This window comes from Nomia melanderi, chromosome 4, assembly GCF_051020985.1.
Source record: "Nomia melanderi isolate GNS246 chromosome 4, iyNomMela1, whole genome shotgun sequence".
Lineage (NCBI taxonomy): Eukaryota > Metazoa > Arthropoda > Insecta > Hymenoptera > Halictidae > Nomia > Nomia melanderi.
This window is the reverse complement of record NC_135002.1, coordinates 2,242,878-2,264,766: the sequence shown is the minus strand read 5'-3', so window position 1 is coordinate 2,264,766 and position 21,889 is coordinate 2,242,878. Positions and strand designations below refer to the sequence as shown.

Below are 21,889 nucleotides of genomic sequence, written 5' to 3'. Positions count from 1 at the left end.
GACGCGTCAGTCGCGGCACACCCGTTCACATGGAGACTCCTGCTCGCGGTACAACTGAGCGCGCCGGCTGCTTATCGGGATCAGGTCGCCGGGAAAATGTATCAGGTCAACGATGAAGTTCGGCTTGAGCAGCTTCGACGGGAACACCGTTTGACGGTGGTCGATGGACGCTGCGTGCTCGTCCGGGGTTCTCTTGTACGTGAATGATTGTAACGTTAGGAACTCTGGACACGAGGGGTTCCCCTTTATGTAACGCTGGTACGCAGTCTCCTCGGCTGGGTCGTTTGTCTACGAAGTTATTTTTTATTAATCTTCAGTGGAATTTCGACAAGTTTCTATTAAATGCGGCTAGTCTGATATATATTTGACACCCTTTGCACTCGGTGGAAATGTTTCAATGTTTTCTGATGGGATGTAGATGATATTCTGTGAAACTTGAAGAGAAATATGTAAATTGGGGAACAGCTATTTTATTTCAGTGTTCCTTAAATTGATGTGTTACAGGTAATTAACACGTTGAATGCCTGGTGACTCTCAACTGAATCAGATTGCTATAGTACTCAGTTAACCCTTTGGCCTATGATTTCTTTTACAACTCTGGTTGATACGGCCATTTTGTCATTGATAATTTATTGGAAAAAGAGAAAGATTTTAAGCATATGTTCAGTCAAATGATTTAATATTATATTCTTCCTATTTAAGTATTTTTCTCTATGAAATCCTGTAGCGTTCAACGTATTAAATATGAAATTTTATAGTTTCACTGTAAATCTGGTGGTGAATGAGTGCAAAGGGTTAGAGTAGAGCACCCTGTGTAACTGTATAGTGATTTAAATGAATTGTTAAAGTATTACTTCGGGCACAGCTACTTCGATCCAAGCTTTCCCGTACTCTCCACGCACCAAAGCAGCAGGTAGATGCACTCTATCCGCTATCACCTTGAACAGTAAGGCTCTCTCTAGATAGGAACCAACGCGCAGCATGCCCAACGGTACGACACTGGTCTCTATACTCTTCTTGATTTCTTTCAAATGTACTTCCAACTGATGATCGATGCAGTTGACCAGTCGATCCGGTCCCGACATTTGCTTCACCACGAATTCAGCCAACATCTGGGCACGCACGGCCACGCAGCTGATGTTCGTCAAACCTGACTTTGTCTTGGACGCTCTGTATTAACAGCGTGACATCGTTCGTCTTGATTAGAAATTAACACGTTGGATGCCATGGAGGTCACCAATGACCTCAACCAAATCGAACTACTATGGCTCATTCAATTAAACATTCAATTTGTACACTACAATGCTACCTAATGCGACATTGAGCAAGATGAGCGCGCCATAATAATGATTCAATGATTTGAATTTTTAATTATTAAAAATTATATTATTAATATTTGAATTTTTTTCTCCTTTGCGGACGAATGTCGGCATTCCGAAATTTTCATATTCGAAAGACCAAGTCACAAAAGAATGATTCAATTACTCAAATAGCAGATCAGCACGTAGTTTCCTTTTTTATCAATTATGCAACTTATATATAATTCAGCTCCTGTTGAAGGTTTTGTACGTTTCAAAGAATCTTCGTCCGCAAAGGGTTAATGTTATATCTTTTCCATTCTGTGTATCTTGCTCTGACATCGTGCGGCGTTCAACGTTTTAACCCTCTATGAGCCGAATTTATGTTCATGATTATAACAAAATCTATGCAGTACAAAATTAATAAATATCCACATATGAATATGAATTACGTGCGTACAACGTACTCAATAGTTTCAATAATTTCATCAAACGAATATATTTTGTAACTTTCAGTGCAAAATAAAATAAATCAACAAGATGCCACATACTGATACGTGACTTCAAAGTTACATAGGCCTATAGAGGGTTAACATTCATTTCTATCAGGGAACACGTACACGGCTTTCGACTCAGCAGCGATGAGCTTGCACTTGAACAGCTCCACGTAGTCGTGCAGACAGGGGTCGCACTGCAGGCGACCGAATTTCGAGTCCATCACTAAATCCTCCAGCTGGCCGGACAGAAACACGGTCCGACGAGTGACCTCGCTCGTATAGCCCAGATTCTCTGCAAGATAAAGACATGTTGATACACCGTGCTACACGAGTAATAAACAACGTACCTTTTAAGACTGAATGACGCAACGAGTCCAGGGAATCCGACTTGCGGGGGCGTACACAGTTCACCACGTAAACCGTTTCCAGCGGACAGCATTTGAACCGGAAGATATCATCCAATATTGGGAATCTGTTTACAGTTGAGAGGAGCTAAAGTTATTGGATAACCAAAAGCAATGCGATAATAATAATAACACTTTCTGTCACAGAACAGACCACTTGAACTCGTTTCAAGTCTAGAGGAATTTATCAAAATGTCAAGGTTATTTCTCATGAAACTATCCTTGAAGACTATTAACTCTAATCAGACCACGATTTGACTTTCTCACATTTCCAAGTGTTTTTGGGCTTTTGAAATTTAGGCCCAATAAACAAACAATATTTTAATCGTTCCTTTTATCCTCATAAGTGACTGAGAGTCACATTTGAATTTACTTGAATTTTTTCATTATTTCATATTGCATTTCCAAGTATTTGTAGGTTTTTGAAATTCAGGCCCCATAAACAGAAACAATAACATTTTAATCATCATAACTGACTGAGAGTCACATCGTGGTACGATCAGGGTTGAAGCTAGTCTCATTATAGTCACACAATGGATGACCTTGAGTCGAAACTTCTTTTTCAGAGTACTGTGGTACGTTAAGTGTTGTAAGGCTGAACGATGTCCTACGGGCAGACGTTTCTTCGTAGAACGTAGAATCCGTTTTGGGTGATGTCGTGTAACGAGAGCCGCCCGGTGAAAGCAAACTTGATTGGCAGGTGAGAGTCGAAGAGCGCGTCTATGCAGGTGTCCCAGGAGGGTACGACTCTCGCGGTGGATCGGTTCTTCAGCATGCTTGACCAGTCATTATTTTCATTGATTATTCTCTACCTTGAATATTGACACGTCGAATGCCATGACAGTCACCGGTGACCACCAACTGAATTGGATTACTATAGTTCACATAGTTAAACTATGATTATTTGAAAAGATCTCTATATTATAAATAAAGCTGCCTAATGCGGTGACGTTCAGCTAGATGCAATAATAGTGCAATTCAATCAAATGATTTAATATTATATTTCAATTTGGGCATTTTGCTCTGTGATAGAGGTGGCCAAAATATGAGATTGAATGATTACAAGTGGCACATTACATCCTTACTACTTATTCTTTTTTTAAGCTTCAATAAAAGTGTCTTTTGAACTCTAAATTAATTAATTTAATTGCAAGATTGACTTATTCCTTTTTCTCCTCTAAGAGAAGCAGATCCTACCCTTATCCCCATTTTCCTAGCCCAACCGTGAATGTAAGAAGGTCGAAGAGGTACTTCAGTTGTACGGCGCACATGAACTTGTTTGTGAACAAAATTGACGCATGGTATGCAAAATGTTGGCCAGCTCTGCGCTATGGAATCGTGCGGCATTCGACGTGTTCAAAATCTGTGGGAGCACGCTTACTAATTCAGGTATCTGGCCTGCACGAAAACATCGGCCAGAACCGGATCCGCGCATAACAATTGAACGAGTTGGGCGGCTGCGTTCCTTGTCGGGATCGACTTGACGTCGCATAACAGATTATATAATCTGGTCGGCCCACGGACTTTCAGGAAAGCGGTTCTTCCAGTCTTGTCCGTGCAGAGAATGGGAAGGGCGTTGCAGCAGGCGATCTTGTAATCGGTTATTGTTGGACAGGTCAGCTGGAAAATATGTTGATTAACTTGTATTAATTGCACCTTTCTCCAGTTCCTATTTCTTAATCAACAGAGGGAAGATTACCTCGAAGGACGCGCACACTACATCCATGGTGTCTGTGTTTATGATAGTACTGCGTAAAAACTGGTGTCTTGCTATTGTTGTTAGACACTCTACGGCGCCCATTAGAATCTCTATAGGAACCTTTCCTGCGGACTGCTTCATCAGCCATATCAGATAATTCTAGAGAATCGTTGAAGCATTTTGATCATTTGACATGAAGGTTTTAAAAATCTAGTTCGTACAGATACCTGGCCCTGCATGTCCAAGAAGTTATGACAGTTTCTTATGTCACATTTAAGTAATCGGCTTAAAGCAAACATTGCTGCTTGTTTAATTGGCCACTTGAAAGTTTCTGTTTTCAATATGTCTGTAATGTTTGTGTACATGGATTAATGGAATGAGTATAAAAAAGCTTAATGTCTGAATTACCTAGGATGTTCTTCAGACAATTGCTCTCAGTCAGTTGTTTGACAGCATCTGTGTGTAAAGTCATCATACCAATTCCATGACAACTGATCTCATATATGCTTGCTGGCACACTCTCTTCCAATGTGCTCAATAAATGATCTACGATATTGTAAGTGTATAATGCCTACAGAGTAAACAAGTATTAATTCGGAGAGCAGTAATTACGTACTGTTAAGCTATAGCAAATAATATATGTTACACTTCTACCCAAAGATGTATGGGTAAGTCTAACAGCTACATCGAGGGCTTCCATGAACAGTCTTGAGTGTACTGTGCCTTCTATGTACTTCAAAATCTGCCTGATACCACCTATGTCGTGAAGCAGCTCCACTGTTGCAGAATTATCAGAAGCCAAGCAAAGAATCCTAAGTATCTCTGCGTGAAGGTCTTGCCACTCATCGTTCTAAATTAAGGAAAGTCTACGACTAAGTGTTACAGGAGTACATGTAACTGTATCTTACATCTAGAAATCTTAATAAAGTTTGGAGACCGTTGGATCTTCTGAAAAGCTCCTGCATACGATCATCTTGATTTCTATTGACTAAATCATGCGTTATGTTCAGAGCAAGCCTTTGGATATCAGGATAAGGCGAGTCGTACAAATCATATATAAGATTCAAATTAAAATTCTGTAAGAATAAAACAAGCACATTAATTACTGGAACAGATCTTTCAAAGTTAATGGAATTTCTTGGGAGTTGTTAAATGTTTATCCCAGTACACCTTTGTTTCTATGATCTCTTTTATTCCAATGGGATCTTGTAATAAATTAAACATGATTTCTAAGGTGTTCTTTTTCACGTCTGGATCAGGCGACTGAACTCTTTCGAACAAGAAGTTCATGTTTGAGCATTGTTTCAACAATTGTGCTGCACCAAACAAATCATTTGATATTTCTGCCAATATCGAAGAGGAAAATTCTTGCATGAACAAATCCTTGTCAGAGATGAAAACTTTGGCGAAGTAACAAATATAGTAGCTACTGTCCATCAGAAAGTTTCGGACATTGGGAATGAGTATCATTTCTGCCAGTAATTTTGCTGCAAATCTGCCGATCGTACGTTAAGAGATAAAGAGTTTTATTCAAATTAATGTTAGAAATCGATATTAAAAAATAAGTGAAACCTTCGCGTGAACAGGTCTTCGTGTTCAATTAACGGGATCACACTTTCCACGATCTCAAGATCGAACAAGACTTCCAGATTCTCTTTAGATTTACTGCCATACTTGGACAGAGCAGCAGCTGCTGCCAAAAGTACAGGTCGTTCCTGACACTTTAACAACAATATCGCTGTTCCCGGATATTTCACTTCCAGTCGAAGGGGATCGAAATTGTATTTGCTTCGCTCTTCGCGATCTACTCTCTCTTTCCCTTTCTCTGAATGTTTCTATCGAAATGTTACAATTAATATTCCAACTGTAGAAAAGAAATTTAATACGGACACGTCAATGATTACATCTGTTCTTTTTGGTCCCATGTTTCTTCATTCAACAGTAGAAATCTCATTTACAGTCACGTTCGTCGCGCGACATTTAATAAACAAAATGTGCATAATGAATATTGTCGCAATGGATATAGATTACTTTAACATTTAGACTTTACTTGTAACAATATATACTCTAATTATATAAAAAACCTTAAATATATATTTAATCAAGTGTTCTTTGACAATTGCAATATTTGCGGCAGGTATATCGTGATTTAATATTAAATGCTTTCGAACCTTTTCCGTACAGAACGACGCTTAAATATGATATATAATATATTATATATATATATTTAATCTCTCGCACAATAAAATAATCTATGTCTCTATAATTAGATATCGTGTATTACTAGACTTTTGAAACTTAAACATATAGATGAAATTGTGTCAACGGTGAAAATGAGATCGGTTTGACTACAACTAAGTTCTCTAATAATACTACAAACGTAGTCGCGTATAAATATATGATTTCTATATATATAATTATATATATATGTCCCTTTCACGATAAAAGAGATATATAAAAAAATGCATTTTGTTGAAGTATGTTTGTCGTGACTTCTGTCGTTATGTAAAATATATTACTATTATAACGTGCGTTGTTCATTTGTAAAAAAAAACTATTCATATATCCTACAAGGCACAACGTTGATCCTTACAAATCTAAAATCGGTATAAAAAAGAACGTACAAAATAAGTATCGACGTATGTACAAATACGAATCGTTACACGTAACAATCCTTTCGTGGACGGACGAGATGTTCATCTGAATTCCCTAACATTTAATTCAGTCATTCTGCGTGAAAAATTCCTTTTTGTGCGTCGTTGTGTAAAATAAATAAAATAAAAAGTATCATGAGTAAAGGGTTGCGCGATGAGAATATTATACAGCTGTCTGCGGGACACCCTGAACAAGCTGCGTTCTACTTTTGCGCAACGAGGACTGACTCATCGCTTTGTTCAGCTTCGGGTGGCCATTTGGTGAACTGGTAACGAATCCTTCGGAACGCATGTCCTTCAACGAGATGTTCGAGTTACTTCTAAGCGAGGGGGTTGAGCTGAACTTCCGGTTTTGCGTCAATCGTTCTTGAAGCTTCGCTTCGTTCTGCCGCGTGACCCTGGATCTGAGCGGCGGCGCGTCCCGGTATTCATAAACGTTCTCCTTGGAGGTACGAGTCAGATTCTCGATTCCCTCCGAGGGTTCGTCGTCTCGTACCATCAAGATGTCCCCGCTATAGTAGTGATCAGATTGTCTGAAAGTGTCAGCATAAAGGCAATGATAAAATTGTGTGCATCCGATAGAATAAAAGACTAAATGCTAAAATAAACATGAAGGTAATAGAAAAATATAAGTTATAGTTTCATCGATGAACAAAACTACTGATGAGACCTTAGAAACTGTGCAGTGAGATGTGCAAAGTGCTTACTACGTAGTGTAGTTACCTGCGTATATTCTGGCAGCCTTAGTTTTGCTGCATGAATTGTAAGCATACATAAGGTTAGATGGAATTGTATAAGTGTTAGAGACCTACGTTATCCAAATATGATATAAATAGATGAGAAACCAGAACCATATCCCGCATGCTCTACAATTATGGCAAGCCCTACCAGCCTGAAGCCTGTAGTCATATGGATTTGGTTCTGTTTACCTTTTCTTACCTTTTGGCGTTACGCCAAAGCATGCAGCATACTACAGAGAGTACGATTAACAGTAAACAAGCTGTAGAGACTGACCAAAATGCAATTTGCAAGGGTTGCTTTGGTTCCCACCAGTACTGTAATAAGTATGGAAAAATACAGATAAGGGCATGCTTCATCTGTGACAGGTAACATGTTTAAATGATGATTTTACCTCGGTGACTGGAGGGTATGTAGGTACTAAGCGGCCAATGACAGTTGGCAAATATGCAGACCAAAAGGCACTTTCTGTTTGTCTGTAATTTAATTGAATTGAACTGTTGAAGGTGGTATTAATATTTAAGTATCGTAACTGTCCTTGTCTGGCAACATCCATGTGAAGTCCCAGAATTTGCGAAGTTGTAGGATTTCTGAAATGAAGATGATCTCTAGACTATGGTGGAATACTACATTTGTATGTGGTATATTAAACATACCCGTATGTTGCAAAATTTGAATATGCCTTCATAAAGAAATGGCTCATATTGCGATCATTATCAGTCCACATGTCTCGGCTTAGTTTCCATTTTTGAGGAAAGAATTCTATAAAGTTGTATTTTCTTATTATAGAAACCTTTAAAAAATATTTTGAGATACCGCGTGCTCACCAACATCCATGAATGGTGCTCCTGTGAGCCAAAGAAGTTCGGTATCGTGAGGTACTCTTCTCCACTGTGGCAATGATAGTGCTTCCACAGTAGTGTTCAATACATATAAGTAAGTAGGCACACGTTTCTCTACTAATAACTTTGCAATTTTATCAAATGGAGCCACATAATGAAAATCAGTTAACAACTAAACAAATATATAACATGATTAATGATTGCTATTAAAATATGCAAATGTATCTGTGATATGTTTAACTTACATTGATGTATTGATCGCGAATGTGTGTAACATTTTTCGGATCCGGCCAATAAGTGTACATATATTTTATAGCTTCATAAACACCTTGCTGGTTCAGAGTGTAATTATACTGAAGGACAAGTTCCCAGATTTTTTGGTCAAATAATTCTGGATCTATCATGTATTGATTCCTTGCCAATGTGGCATTGTTGTCTAGAATGAGAAAAATAACACTATTATATACAAACAAGCCAAAGTAAATCTTAAATTACTCACATATTATGTACGCTGCCTCTTGAGTAGTAACACCAGCCATGTATGCTAAGTCATGTTTAAATCTACGATGCTTAATACTTTCTTCAGGTGTTTCTGTAAAGAAATGCCAGTCTGATGCTCTCCAATCTTCGTATAAATTATCACCAGGTACTGTAAAATTGACATCAAATACAGGTGCCCATGGAAACATTCCAATATGCGGCTTTAATGGAGAATTACTCAATTCAAGGAAATTTCGTCCATCTTTCAAACACTGAACCAACTTCCAGCTGCTTTCTATACTACAACCCAACATTTCAGCGTATACTCTGGAAGTATTCTGGGCCCTGTACTTGTCTATTATAACTGCCCAATCTGCTAATGCAGAACCCGACTGAGCTATTACTTTTGACACCATTTCTCTAGTCCTAGGAGCAACCATCAACAATCCAGCGCTAGCTGCACCAGCACCTGGCCCAAACAGTGTTATCGCATCAGGATTACCACTGAAGGCTCGAATATTATCATACACCCATCGTAATGCCATTGCTTGGTCCAAAAGTCCATAGTTACCAGGACTATTCTCATCTCCTGTGCTCAGAAATCCCAGTGCCCCTAACCGATAATTGATAGACACTACCACTACATTGTAAAATGCAGCTAACATATGACCAGGAAACAAGTTACTAGCTCCATGAGTGAACTCTCCACCATGAATATAAAACATTACAGCATATGGTAGACGTTCACCAGAATTAATCGTAGGTGTGAAGATATTTAAATACAAGCAATCTTCATCCACATCCTTAATTCCTTTAGTTGCACCAGTATACGCACTAGGTTGAGGACACGCGGGTCCCCAATCGACAGCTTGCAACAGTTGCCAACCCCTATGAGGTCGAGGAGGCTTAAACCGACCTTCCCTCGTAGGAGGCATAGCGTAAGGAATACCCAAAAATACATTGACATGCCTGGTAACCCTTTCGACCGGTAAACTCCAAGGTCTATGTCTAGCCTCCGGATCGTCGTACAAATAAACTTTGAATCCCTCTACTTCTCCATAGGTAGTAGAAACGGTAACATCCCTCTCCAAATGCTTAGAACCCTGTCGTTCTTTTCCCTGAAGATCCTCCCGCCAACCACCTAATATACCAGGCAACGGCAATCTCGAAGTGGTATCCTACAAAACAATAAATCCTCTTGAAAAACCCAATGTATTCATCATGAAGCCAACTTGCCATGGGAGTGACCTATTTTCGCTCAGCCACAAACGCACATTGTGTGTCATCGATTTTTAAGAGAAACGACGCAATGTTTACGAGAAAACGAGTCGAGGATCGCATTCATTCGATTCCCTTTCACGTTCCGCGACTCACCTCGTAATGGTAACGATCGTCCGATCCTTTGGGCGGCCTTTTGTAATCAGGGTCCAGGTAACTGGGACGGTACCCGTACCTTCTATCCTTGTAAAAATAAGTGTCGGGCCTGTGATCGGGCCCGTTCGCTGGCACATACACACCGTCTCGGCCATAATACCGACTGCCGGCCGATATTTGTTCCTGACACAATGCCGTACACGCGAGAAAGCACAGGGAAAACCAGACGCGAGCGAGCGACCAGCACAGCCTGTACACGGCCATCTTACCGCGTGCTATGCCGTGCTACGGACTGGCGTTTCACTGAAACCAGAAAGAAAGACAGAGAAAGCGTTAGACAGGTGGGATACCTCTGTGTGTTCGCGCGTGTGCGAGCCACGAGAAAACGGACGCGTGACACTTCACGGACACGGGACGCGCGCGCACACACGGACGGTAAAACCAGGGAACTCGGTCTTAACAGGAAACCGACGACGAGTCAGGGAAAAGGGAAAGGCACTACGAAAGTAAAATCTTGCACGTAAACGTACGTACGAGTACGTTCATTGAGGAACTACTCGCCGTTCTACGCTAAAGGTTAGCCAGAGTTTCCGCGGCGTGAAATTGAATTATGTAAATGACCATGTTAAATACGTACCGTTGGTTAATAATTAAAGGAATGTAAATCACGTGTTCCTGTGTTGAATTCGTCGCGTCCACACTTCATAATATAAAATAGGACAACCGCGGCGTGACAGAATGCAGAAACGTAAAAAACCGTTTCAGTAACTCGTGCGAAGCTTGGCCGAGGAGAGAACGGTAAACGGCGATCGTTGCACGTATTACGAAATCGACGATAGTCACGAACGGCACGCGAGTGGGCCAACACCCTACAGCCCGTCACGTTACGAACACGCGTTTCTCTCGCTCGATGAACGAGTCACGGAGACATTGTTATCGAAGGAATAATAATTTATCAAGCAAATTTCCTAGCGAACGCAGTTTTAATTTTTAGCACTCTAGGTTGTTTTGTAATATATTAGCAACTGTAATGGATTTTTATGGTATTCCTGGCGAAAATTAGAAATGTTATAATATTTCTTCGATCTATTTTCCTTGTTAGCAGAAAATTTGGATGTGTGGAAAATCGAATAATTTATCGAGTAATTTAGTTAGCAATACCTAAAATAAAATATAAACCGACTGAAATCTTAATGAATTCTAAAATCTTAACAAATCTTAATAAAACTCTCAGCGTTTATAAAGACATTTTAGAAAGACGGTTCAGATGCTCGGTAGTTCTACTGTGAAATTCATGTGACTTCCGGTAGATAAATAACAAGAAACCGTTCTCAGACTAATGAGAACTAAGAACTGATCCGAGAATTTCATTCACGTTTAACACTAGAAGTACCGAGGATTTCATTTCAATCAATGTTGTTCATTGCCCACGGATCAACCAACTATTGTCAATCTATTATCAGTATAAATAACGGATCAACCAATTATTGTCAATATATTATCAGTATAAATGTAAACATATCGTCAATGTAAACATCCATTGCAACTCACCAACGATCGGTCTTATCAATGTTCGTGCTGATTTCAAGCAGATCCAGAGCGTTGCGACTCAACGCATTTTAACCCTTCGCAGACGAAGATTCCTTGAAATATCTCAAACCTTCAGCTGAAGTTAACCCTTAGCACTCCAGGTTGTCTTGTAATCTAGCAACTGCAACTAATTTTTATAGTATTAAATAATAAAAAGAAAAGAAACTATACACAGATCTCTTGCTTGACTAATTGAATCATTTGTTCACGACTTACTCTTTGAAATATTGGAGCCTAGAGTTCAAAGGGTTAAATTCCATATCGACTACTTAAATAACAAAAAGAAAAGAAACTATACACAGATCTTCTGCTTGACTAATTGAATCATTTGTTCACGACTTACTGGTGCAATATTGGAGTCTAGAGTTCAAAGGGTTAAACCCTATATCGACTACTTAAATAACAAAAAGAAAAGAAACTATACACAGATCTCTTGCTTGACTAATTGAATCATTTGTTCCGACTTACTCTGAAATACGATCTCGAGACGTCGACGTTCGTCGTCAAAGGGTTAAGACACGGAAGGAAAAGTTCACCGGGCAGAACGAGTCGCGAGGAACATTTCCCAAGTATTGTTCCCGAGGTAAACGTTGCACGGTGCGGTGCCCTGCGGTACCCTGCGGCCACTGAACAGTAATGTTACACTCGCGTGCAAACACACGCCGCGATAGGCCGCCCACGGGCTAACGAATACACGCTGGTACGATCGAGGAGCGTGATCCACGGGACCCTATGATCGTTAAGGTATGCCGTCGCGTGAACGGACGAGCCGACGTACCGATCCGGCGTAGACAGATACCGCTCGTTTAGGCTTCCACGTTCGTCCACTCGAATTCCAGATGACAACTGTCTGGTTAATCTAAAATAGAAGAATGTTATTTCCAGGGAAATCCAGGCCGATGAAATAGAATCGTTATGGTCACTTACACTTGTTAACTGTCTTGTTAATCTAAAATAAAAGAAGAATGTTATTTCGTCGACTCGAATTCCAGATGACAACTGTCTTGGTAATCTAAAATAGAAGAATGTTATTTCCAGGGAAATCCAGGCCGATGAAATAGAATCGTTATGGTCACTTACACTTGTTAACTGTCTTGTTAATCTAAAATAAAAGAAGAATGTTATTTCGTCGACTCGAATTCCAGATGACAACTGTCTTGGTAATCTAAAATAGAAGAATGTTATTTCCAGGGAAATCCAGGCCGATGAAATAGAATCGTTATGGTCACTTACACTTGTTAACTGTCTTGTTAATCTAAAATAAAAGAAGAATGTTATTTTGTCGAGACGGATTCCAGATGACAACTGTCTTGTTAATCTAAAATAGAAGAATGTTATTTCGTCGACTCGAATTCCAGATGACAACTGTCTTGTTAATCTAAAATAGAAGAATGTTATTTCCAGGGAAATCCAGGTCGATAGGAAATAGAATCGTTATGGTCACTTACATTCCAACTTGGATGTAACTGCGATTACTAGCTCGTTGAGGGCGCTTATCGCGAAATGATTCTACCTGGTATAGATTAGATCAGTGACGCTCATCGAGGATTGATTCGTATCGGTGCATATGTGTGGAGACACTCTTTGCTCGCTGTTTCATTAACTCTTTGGATGATTTCTTTCTTAACTCTGATCGATATGGCTACTTTGTCATTAATAATTTTTTTAATTTAATAATTAATAATTTCTTAGTGGAAACAGAAATTGAGAAACCAATCAATAGGATAAGACAGGAATTGATAATTCAATTATTAACTTACAGATTGATTGTGGTTGAACCATCGATAGACGGAAGCCAGTATTCTCCAGGTTCCTTTGAAGAGTTCAACTGAGTCGCTCAGTAGCCAATGGAAGTCCAGGAAACAGAGATTGAAAAAATTCATGCTACAGCTTCTGAAACGATTACACGACGTATTCAGCTATAAAAAGGCAGGCTTCTGACCTATAAAAAACGAGGAAATGAGTTAATCCTTGAATAAGTAAAAAGAACATTGTTCATGCCATTAATTAGTTCCATTAACACGTTGACCACGGTGGTCACTGGAGCTTCCAAATTGCCGAAGAACAATTACAACGAAAAACTTGATTCTAAATCAGAATATCTAGTAACACAAGTATCTAGATCACAGCGTAACATGACTACTATAATTCTAAATCATTGATAATTCTTCTCAACATCGTCCGCCTTTGTTATTAGAGAGTAAGCATTACTATTCGAAACGCTAGAAATTCCGGTGGCAGTCAACGTGTTAATACATTCATTGCGTTCACCATAATCGCAGCATCAATGCGTTCTAGATACATCTCTTCCTGAATCTCTCCTCGCATTTCCATTTCCTTTGCGAGGGTAATTGTTTTGTGACTCCCGGTGATAGTGTGCACAGGAAGACGAGCTCGAACGAGGGCAAACCGAGATTACACGGGAAGAGTGAATGGATGCCAGCCGTTGAACTATTAACCCTTTATAGACGGATGTCAACATTTTCGAGGAGATCAAATTTTCATATTTGGAATACTAAGTTGTAGACTAACGATTTAATTACTCGAACAGTAAGAGATCAGTGTGTAATTTTCTATTTTTCTATTGTTTAAGCACTCGATGTATCGTTCAACTTTCTATGCTGCAAATTTCGTGTACTTCAACCCTTGCGGACGGATGTCGACACTTCAGCGAGATCAAATTTTCATATTTGGAATACTAACTTGTAGACTAACGATGTAATTACTCAAACTGTAAGAGATCAGTGTATAGTTCCCTTTTTCTCTATTGTTCAAGCACTCGATGTCTCATTCAACTTTCTATGCTGCAAATTTCGTGTACTTCAACCCTTCTGGACGAATGTCGACATTTCGGCGAGATCAAATTTTCATATTTGGAGCACTAAATAGCAAATAAATGATCCAGTTACCGAAACATCAAGAGTTCAGTACGTAGTTTCTTGTTTTTCTATTGTTCAAGTAATTGATATATAATTTAGCTTCACCTGTCGAGGGTTTTGTATGTTTCAGATAATCTTCGTCCGCAAAGGGTTAATGAATATCAATTAATGGAAGCGATTTTCGCATTCAAACAATAACGCGGTTGGAAACGGATGATAGGCCAGTCGTTCCGGCGGGTCAGCGCGTTCCCAAGAATTCCATCGGCCTGCAGCGGGACAAAGAGAAAAGGTTCTTTTTTTTCAGCCGTCGCCGGTCTTTCCCCCGCGCGAGTTCTCCAATTTACAGCAATTGCTGGATTTATTAGCCGTTCCCCGGTCGACTTTACTTACACGGCCGTGTACAGTCCCAGTAAAGAACCGGCCGAGTTTAATTACGCGATATCCCCTTGGAATCGTCACGCTTGACACGCCGGGGTCTGCAGTTCTAAGGTCTACGCGTTTCACGCTAAAACTTATGTATGTATTGAAATATAAGTCAACTCCCCCGCTGTTCACAGTAACAAATATTATTAACCCCCTGTGCTACAACAACGAGTTAGACTCGTGCTGAAAATTTTCAACATGATTCAACAAATATATGTATATATATATATTACTTAGTTAACTCGAATTCAAAGTAAATATTATTCCTCTGTAATCAACTATTATACTTAACACTTAGACGTGTTAATACCTACCACCTACGTGATTTATACCTATAAATAGATTATACATAGCTATAAAAGTATCAAAACCTCTACACGTATCAAACTTCTATCATTCCTAAGAGAAACACTAAATGTAAGTTTACCCTTTTCCAAAATATAATGACTATGTTCTAAATAACAACTGTTTCTTCCAGATAAATTTTAAATAAAGACTGCTGTTTCCACGGTTCTCTGGAAAACCGAGAAACACTAAGCATAAGTTTACGCTTCTCCAAAATATAATGACTATTTCCTAAACAAGAACTGTTCCTTTCCAAATAAATTTTAAACAAAGACTGCACTTTCCACGGTTCTCTAAAAAACCGAGAAACGTAGAAAAATCCAAAAAGCTACAGGTACCAGCGTACGAGAATTACAATTGAGAAATCAATTACCACGACTCACATCGACGAAAGCCAAGTTCATTATTCTCCGTTCATCCGAAAGATTTCGGACGGAGTTAGTTAGTTTCGCGCGGCGTCCGCGGCTCGCCGAGAAATGCAAATTTCCTGTGCCCGATCGCTGAATCCTGTCCCCGCCGCCGTCCTTGTCCGGCGTTCGCGGAAAGTTGATTTAAATGAACGCTATTATGCTCGTTGTTCGTGTCCTGTGGTGCGTGCATCCCCTTTTTATGGGAACTTCGACATTAAAATAGTCTTTGAACTCGTGGGAATAAGACCTTCGACGGGATCGTTGTTGTCGTCGGCCGGGCCAGCCATCCAGTGCGTCGGACGGACACCTGATACAAAGTATCGAATTTTATTAATCCATCGCATGCTATTAGCGCTCCTAACTGATCTCAAATTATTACATCAAGTACATTATTACACGACACCCTTTGCAACTTGAATTTCTTTGCATCTCTTCCTCGATGACTCTGTTATCACATTTGATTTGATGCATTTTACTTACTAATAATATTGAAAGCAATTATTTACCCAGATTTTTATAAATTTAAGCCATTCTCCTGAGTTCGTTGATTTTACCTTCTCATCATTGAAATGATGCGTTGATAAAGAATCGTACCTGTAAATAAAACTGAGTCACGCTCGACATAGGAGCGCAGTGTCGGTCAATAACCGACGCTCGACTTGCTTGACAAACATTCCGACATGCAAGATGACTGCTGCCGACTAGAACTGTCGAGTAACAGAAGTTAGTTAGCAACAGTAACGTAAGAATTCCGATGAGGAGTAATTAACTCTTTGCGGACGAGGATTCTGTGGAGAATCTGTTAAATAATGGAGAATTAGGAAACTATGTACCGATTTTCTGCTGTTGCAGCAGTTAAATAATTTTCAACTAGGGTACTTAATAATTCCTATTTACCTTTGCTACAAAGGAACAAATCAATATAAAACATTCAGAATTCTCGTGGCGCTTAACGTGTTAAGGGTTAAAGTTGAAGGCTTCTTCTTACAAACAAATTCTCCGGCTAAAGTGTCGAAATGTCCAAAAGCTTCAGCAGATGAAGTTAAATTATATGTCGACAGTTTGTAATGACAAATTTTAAGTGGCTCTGCAACGGAGCCCTCGAGTGCTAAGGGTTAACCCTTTGAACTCTGTAAGCTCCAATATTGCACCAGTTCTAATATAAAATTTTTCAATGAATTTTAAGAAAACTACCTTAAGATTATTAGATCTTTCAAATATACAAAGAAGTGCTAAATTACATATAAGTTGCATAATTGATAAAAAAGGAAACTACGCGCTGATCTGCTATTTGAGTAATTGAATCATCCTTTTGCGACTTGGTCTTTGGAATATGAAAATTTCGGAATGCCGACATTCGTCAAAGGAGAAAAAAATTCAAATATTAATAATATAATTTCTAATAATTAAAAATTCAAATCATTGAATCATTATTATGGCGCGCTCATATTGCTCGATGTCGCATTAGGTAGCATTGTAGTATACAAATTGAACGTTCAATTGAATGAGCTATAGCAATTCGATTTGGTTACAATCCACGAATATTGGAAATATTGAAATAATAACTTTGCTTCTTAACTTATCCACATTCCCTCGTTGAATTCGTCTTAAAGGCTTGTAATCTGTAACTGATTGGAAGCTGTTGAATATTTCCAGTGAAAAACTTCGGAGTGCAACGTGTTAACTCTCTCGATACATTCCCTCGTTGAATTCGTCTTAAAGGCTTGTAATCTGTAACTGATTGGAAGCTGTTGAATATTTCCAGTGAAAAACTTCGGAGTGCAACGTGTTAACTCTCTCGATACATTCCCTCGTTGAATTCGTCTTAAAGGCTTGTAATCTGTAACTCATTGGAAGCTGTTGAATATTTCCAGTGAAAAACTTCGGAGTGCAACGTGTTAACTCTCTCGATACATTCCCTCGTTGAATTCGTCTTAAAGGTTTGTAATCTGTAACTGATTGGAAGCTGTTGAATATTTCCAGTGAAAAACTTCGGAGTGCAACGTGTTAACTCTCTCGATACATTCCCTCGTTGAATTCGTCTTAAAGGCTTGTAATCTGTAACTGATTGGAAGCTGTTGAATATTTCTAGTAAGAAACATCCGAGTGCAACGTGTTAACTCTCGATACCTGTCAATTTCCCTCGGACAATAAAGAACCCTCGTCTTCGTCGTCGAGACGCATCCCCGACACGTGGTCGTTCCAGGCGGGCACAGATGCACCGGTCGCCGGTGGTCGAGGGGTGGGAGTGGTGCGGCGGCGGAGCAGCTCGCCGGGGCCCCACTTGTTCCGTCGGAAGGTCGGCTTGTCACTCGAGAGTGCGTTGCCATTCGGGCAACATCCGCCGTGCCCGCTCGCAGACTCCTCGTTCCCCGAATCCGCCCGGTTTCTCGCGCCACGCGTGCCTCTCCGCGAGTTCAGCCGCAGTGCGCGCCGCGACAGTGACACGACGCTTCGCGTTAGACCGTTCCCTGGAATGCAATAAACGCCGATCGCCGATCAGAACACGTCGCGTACGATTTCCACGGAGCCAGAGACGCCGTTCGAATTTTTGACAAGCGCGACGGACCGACGATGACGACGGAAACGCTGTCGCGCGAACTGGACGCGCATATCGTTACGCTGCTGACGAGGATCTCCTCGCTGAGGGAGGCGAACGGAGATTTGACGGAGAGGAAGGCGCCGATGTCCATCGAGGCGCGCAGCCTCGAGCTCTGGAGAGCGGTCGCCGTCGAGTGCTTCGCCACTTTCCTCTTCAGCCTGGTGGTTTCCGGCGCGGCCGCGTCCTCCGCCGTCTCCGGCAGCGGACTCTCCGTGCTCGCCACCGCTGTCGCCTCCGGGTTCGCCATCGCTGCGATCTCTCTGATTTTTGGACATATCAGCGGTGAGTCTCTGTGATAGGTAGCTCTTTGAGATGAGTCTCATTGATGTTTCTTGGATGAGGGATTATGAGACTCGATGAGAATTAACACTAGCTTTACGCGCGCCACTTCGACATATAGAATTTGATAAAGATTAGTTAAATGTTTACGATTTTTATTGATGCAATTATAAGAATATGTATCGCAAATGTCTATTTTAAAACCTCTACTTTCTAAGATCTAAATGAGTGAATATTCATTTTGCTAGGAACAGCAGAATAAAGTACAATAACGTCTGTAAACCTAGTGTTAACGTTGATGGTCATGGTGGTCATCGGTGACCGGAGCTTCTAAAATGTTTGAGAATAATTGCTATGAGAAAATTGATATTGAATCAAAGCATATAGTAACACAAGTATCTAGATGATAGCGTAATACGACTACTATAATACTAAATCATTGATGATTCTCCTCAACATCATTCGCCTTTGTTATTAAAGAGTAAGCATTACTATTCAAAACGCTAGAAATTCTCTTCAATAAAAAACTTGATTTTAAGTCAGAATATCTAGTTACACAAGTAGCTAGATCATAGTGTAATATTACTACTGTGGTACTGAACCATTAATAATTATTTTTAATACTATTTGGTGGTCACCGGTGACCGGAGCTTCCAAGATGCTTGAGAACAATTGCCATACAAAAATTGATACTGAATCAAAACATTTAGTAAGAAGATAGTTAATAGTGTAATATGTGCTCTGTAGTATCAGAACGTTAATAACTATTTCTAATACTATTTTCCTCTATTATAAAGGAATTAATCTTACTGTAACAAAACACTCGAACTTCTCATAACAGTCAACGTGTCGCATTGATTGCCATGAAACTGCAGTGGTGTATGTATCACTTGTTAGCGAAGACACAAGGAGAATTATCAATTATTTGGTACTATAGTTCTTAGGTTACTGTTCGAATGTTTTCGTTAGGATCAGTCGGATTACTGTATCTTGTTCGACAGCTCCGGTCACCGGTGACCACCGTGACAGTCAACGCGTTAACGCTTCAACACGTTCCGTTCTGTACAGTAGAACAATTGCCGAGCGGTTTCCTTCGCCAATCGAAAGCTCCGGCTGATACGGCGCGTAGAATGCGAACCGGATGCGCTTTAACCCTCGCGTGCAATTAAATTTGACCCAGGACCGTCCTGCTCGGTCGTGCCTCGCGTTACAAGAACGTGTAACTTAGTTAAACTAGGTTACACGTTAACAAATAGTACATAGATGCTTGACAAAAGAAATAAACAATATTGTGACGTTGAATCGAATATCACAGTTCAAAGTGGAAGCTTTCGATTCAGCAGCCTAGAAGCGTAACGAGAACGATGCCGATTACGGGATCAAAGTGTCGGTTAACACATTGGATGCCATGGGGGTCACCGGTGACCTCAACCGAATCGATTTACTATGATTCATTCGATTAAACGATGACTGTTTGAAAACTTCTCTATATTATAAGCAGTACCACTTAATAATTCGACAAGGTGAACCTGCGATGATAATGTAATTTAATTACATAAATGAATATAACGTAATATCAACTTATGTAAATAAATTACATTATTCATACAGTTTCAGGAAATCTCATCTGCGTCTCATTAGAAAGTACATATTAAGTAGTGAAAAACTGGAGTGCAAAGGGTTAAACTGCGCGACGCATCAGTACGTGAAACATTGAAAGATCTTCCTGAATGTAGTGCGATTCCTCGACAATTCAATTTCAGGAAATCTCATCTGCGTCTCATTAGAAAGCACTGAGTAGTGAAAAACCGGAGTGCAAATTGAAAACTCGCGTCGAATAGCTAAGGAATTTCAAGTTGTCATTGCGCGGAACGTACTCGCGGCTGACGTTGTAATATATCAGCTGGACGTTCGGAATCGTTTCAAGATATTCGTACGAATGCGCCGAATTAAGGACAGTTCAATCGATTTCGTCGCGCGACAGGATTCAACGAACACCGACGATTCCAAACTTTTGGCCGGTAGTGTTCCGTATTTCCATCGGCCGCTAGAGTCGGTTAACGAGTCAATCGAGATGAACTATCGTCAGGGCCGACTGCGACCGCGACGACGCGCCAGCGGTGACCTCCGTGACGTTTCCACGGAGGAAAAATAATTAATTAAATAACGTAATTCAGTTACATAAGTTGATACTACGTTACTTTCATTTTCTATATTTTTATATAAGTCGTTCGGCATTCGACGCGTCAACCCTTTGCACTCCAGACGTTTCTCACCGGAAATATTCAATTCTAATGAGATACAGATGACATTTTCTTAGATTCAACCCTTTGCACTCGAAAGTATTTCGCTGGATATATTTAACATTTCCTAACTAGACAAAGGCGATGTTGCTTTAAAGGAACTCGAAGAGAAATCACAAGTGAATCGAACAAAGCTTTTTTATCCCAATATTTCACACACCGATGCATTGTACACAGTTCAATGTTAAATATCAAATTTTATAGTTGACTGAGAGTCACCTCTCGAGTGCAAAGGGTTAATACTGAAACAACCGGACGAGTACGAGTGACCCGTTTCGAAGTGTTCGTTGCAATTATTCGGATTATGACGAATCACTTGAACTTGTTCGGTGCGGTGTTAAAATATTCGTGAACACGATCGACGATCGCGAATCGTCGCCTCGATGCCAGCGAGCAGATAATAACAATCAAATGGTTCGACGCGCAGGTGGCCACGTGAATCCAGCTGTCTCGGTGTCTTTCGCTCTCTGTCGACGGATTTCCCTGCTGCGCGCTGCTCTGTACATCGCGGCACAATGCGGAGGCGGGATTGCAGGCGCTGCCATGCTGTACGGGTAAGTTCACCTGACACGAAACATCCTATTGCTCGCCGACCCTCCGTACCTGGAAGGAGACAGAAAATAGAGTGAATAGAAAATTTGCTTTCATTCAAATCCGGTGGAAGATGTGAAGATTGTTAGAGACCACGAGGAAAGCTTAGTTTGAACAATTTGCTCTATGATGAATCTGTCAATTTTAATACTATGCTACTTTCTATTGCTGATTTATTGGGAGAAATATTCTAGTTGTATTCTATGTCTGTGTTTGCTCTTAAGGATAATAATATAATATATTGTATGTGATATAGTATAATAATACAATGATAATAATAATAATAATATTATAATAATATTTCTACTATATTATATATAATATATTATATTATTCTACTATACTATATATAATATATTATATTATTCTACTATATTATATATAGTATATTACATTATTATACTATATTACATATAATATATTCTACTATTATACTATATCACATACAATATATTATATTATTATACTTTCTATATTATAT

General features: G+C 39.8%; 4 protein-coding genes across 12 annotated transcripts in view; 1 reads left to right on the top strand and 3 right to left on the bottom strand.

Annotated features, from left to right (window-relative positions):
• Positions 1–6: 6 nt before the first annotated feature.
• On the bottom strand, positions 7–5,823 carry LOC116428315 (armadillo repeat-containing protein 3). Its single transcript, XM_076366893.1, has 12 exons — positions 5,803–5,823; positions 5,471–5,733; positions 5,069–5,393; positions 4,807–4,974; positions 4,511–4,748; positions 4,376–4,444; positions 3,397–3,527; positions 2,811–3,007; positions 2,143–2,267; positions 1,893–2,087; positions 852–1,174; positions 7–180 (listed from the first exon to the last, which is right to left on the bottom strand). Exons 1-12 carry the CDS (start codon positions 5,821–5,823, stop codon positions 7–9), a joined length of 2,229 nt encoding a protein of 742 aa, XP_076223008.1.
• On the bottom strand, positions 2,985–4,490 carry LOC116428314 (uncharacterized). 2 transcript variants are annotated; one of them, XM_031979777.2, is made up of 4 exons: positions 4,307–4,490; positions 4,126–4,244; positions 3,899–4,057; positions 2,985–3,819 (listed from the first exon to the last, which is right to left on the bottom strand). In XM_031979777.2, the coding sequence occupies exons 1-4, from the start codon at positions 4,371–4,373 to the stop codon at positions 3,580–3,582; spliced, it is 585 nt and encodes a 194-aa protein (XP_031835637.2). In that variant the 5' UTR covers positions 4,374–4,490; the 3' UTR covers positions 2,985–3,579. The 2 variants fall into 2 exon arrangements, with proteins under 2 accessions (XP_031835637.2, XP_076222991.1); XM_076366876.1 differs by having other exon boundaries at positions 4,126–4,229.
• Positions 5,727–13,478, bottom strand: Gli (carboxyl ester lipase-like protein Gli). Of its 8 annotated transcripts, none has more exons than XM_076366830.1 (13): positions 13,337–13,478; positions 13,025–13,221; positions 12,810–12,954; positions 12,045–12,435; positions 11,538–11,703; positions 9,987–10,289; positions 8,632–9,790; positions 8,378–8,568; positions 8,118–8,304; positions 7,947–8,052; positions 7,685–7,880; positions 7,492–7,607; positions 5,727–7,085 (listed from the first exon to the last, which is right to left on the bottom strand). In XM_076366830.1, exons 6-13 carry the CDS (start codon positions 10,248–10,250, stop codon positions 6,716–6,718), a joined length of 2,589 nt encoding a protein of 862 aa, XP_076222945.1. In that variant the 5' UTR covers positions 10,251–10,289; positions 11,538–11,703; positions 12,045–12,435; positions 12,810–12,954; positions 13,025–13,221; positions 13,337–13,478; the 3' UTR covers positions 5,727–6,715. The 8 variants fall into 8 exon arrangements, with proteins under 8 accessions (XP_076222945.1, XP_076222946.1, XP_076222944.1 ...); XM_076366831.1 differs by having other exon boundaries at positions 13,025–13,218; positions 13,337–13,477; XM_076366834.1 differs by adding an exon at positions 7,276–7,304 and having other exon boundaries at positions 6,905–7,085; positions 13,025–13,343.
• A 4,460-nt stretch (positions 13,479–17,938) lies between these two features.
• Positions 17,939–21,889, top strand: part of bib (MIP channel family protein big brain) — a 28,993-nt gene continuing 25,042 nt past the window's right edge. The window contains exons 1-2 of the mRNA XM_031979925.2: positions 17,939–18,517; positions 21,245–21,371. Of these exons, the coding sequence (XP_031835785.1) occupies positions 18,208–18,517; positions 21,245–21,371 (437 nt within the window). The 5' untranslated portion in view covers positions 17,939–18,207. The remainder of the gene's footprint in view (positions 18,518–21,244; positions 21,372–21,889) is intronic.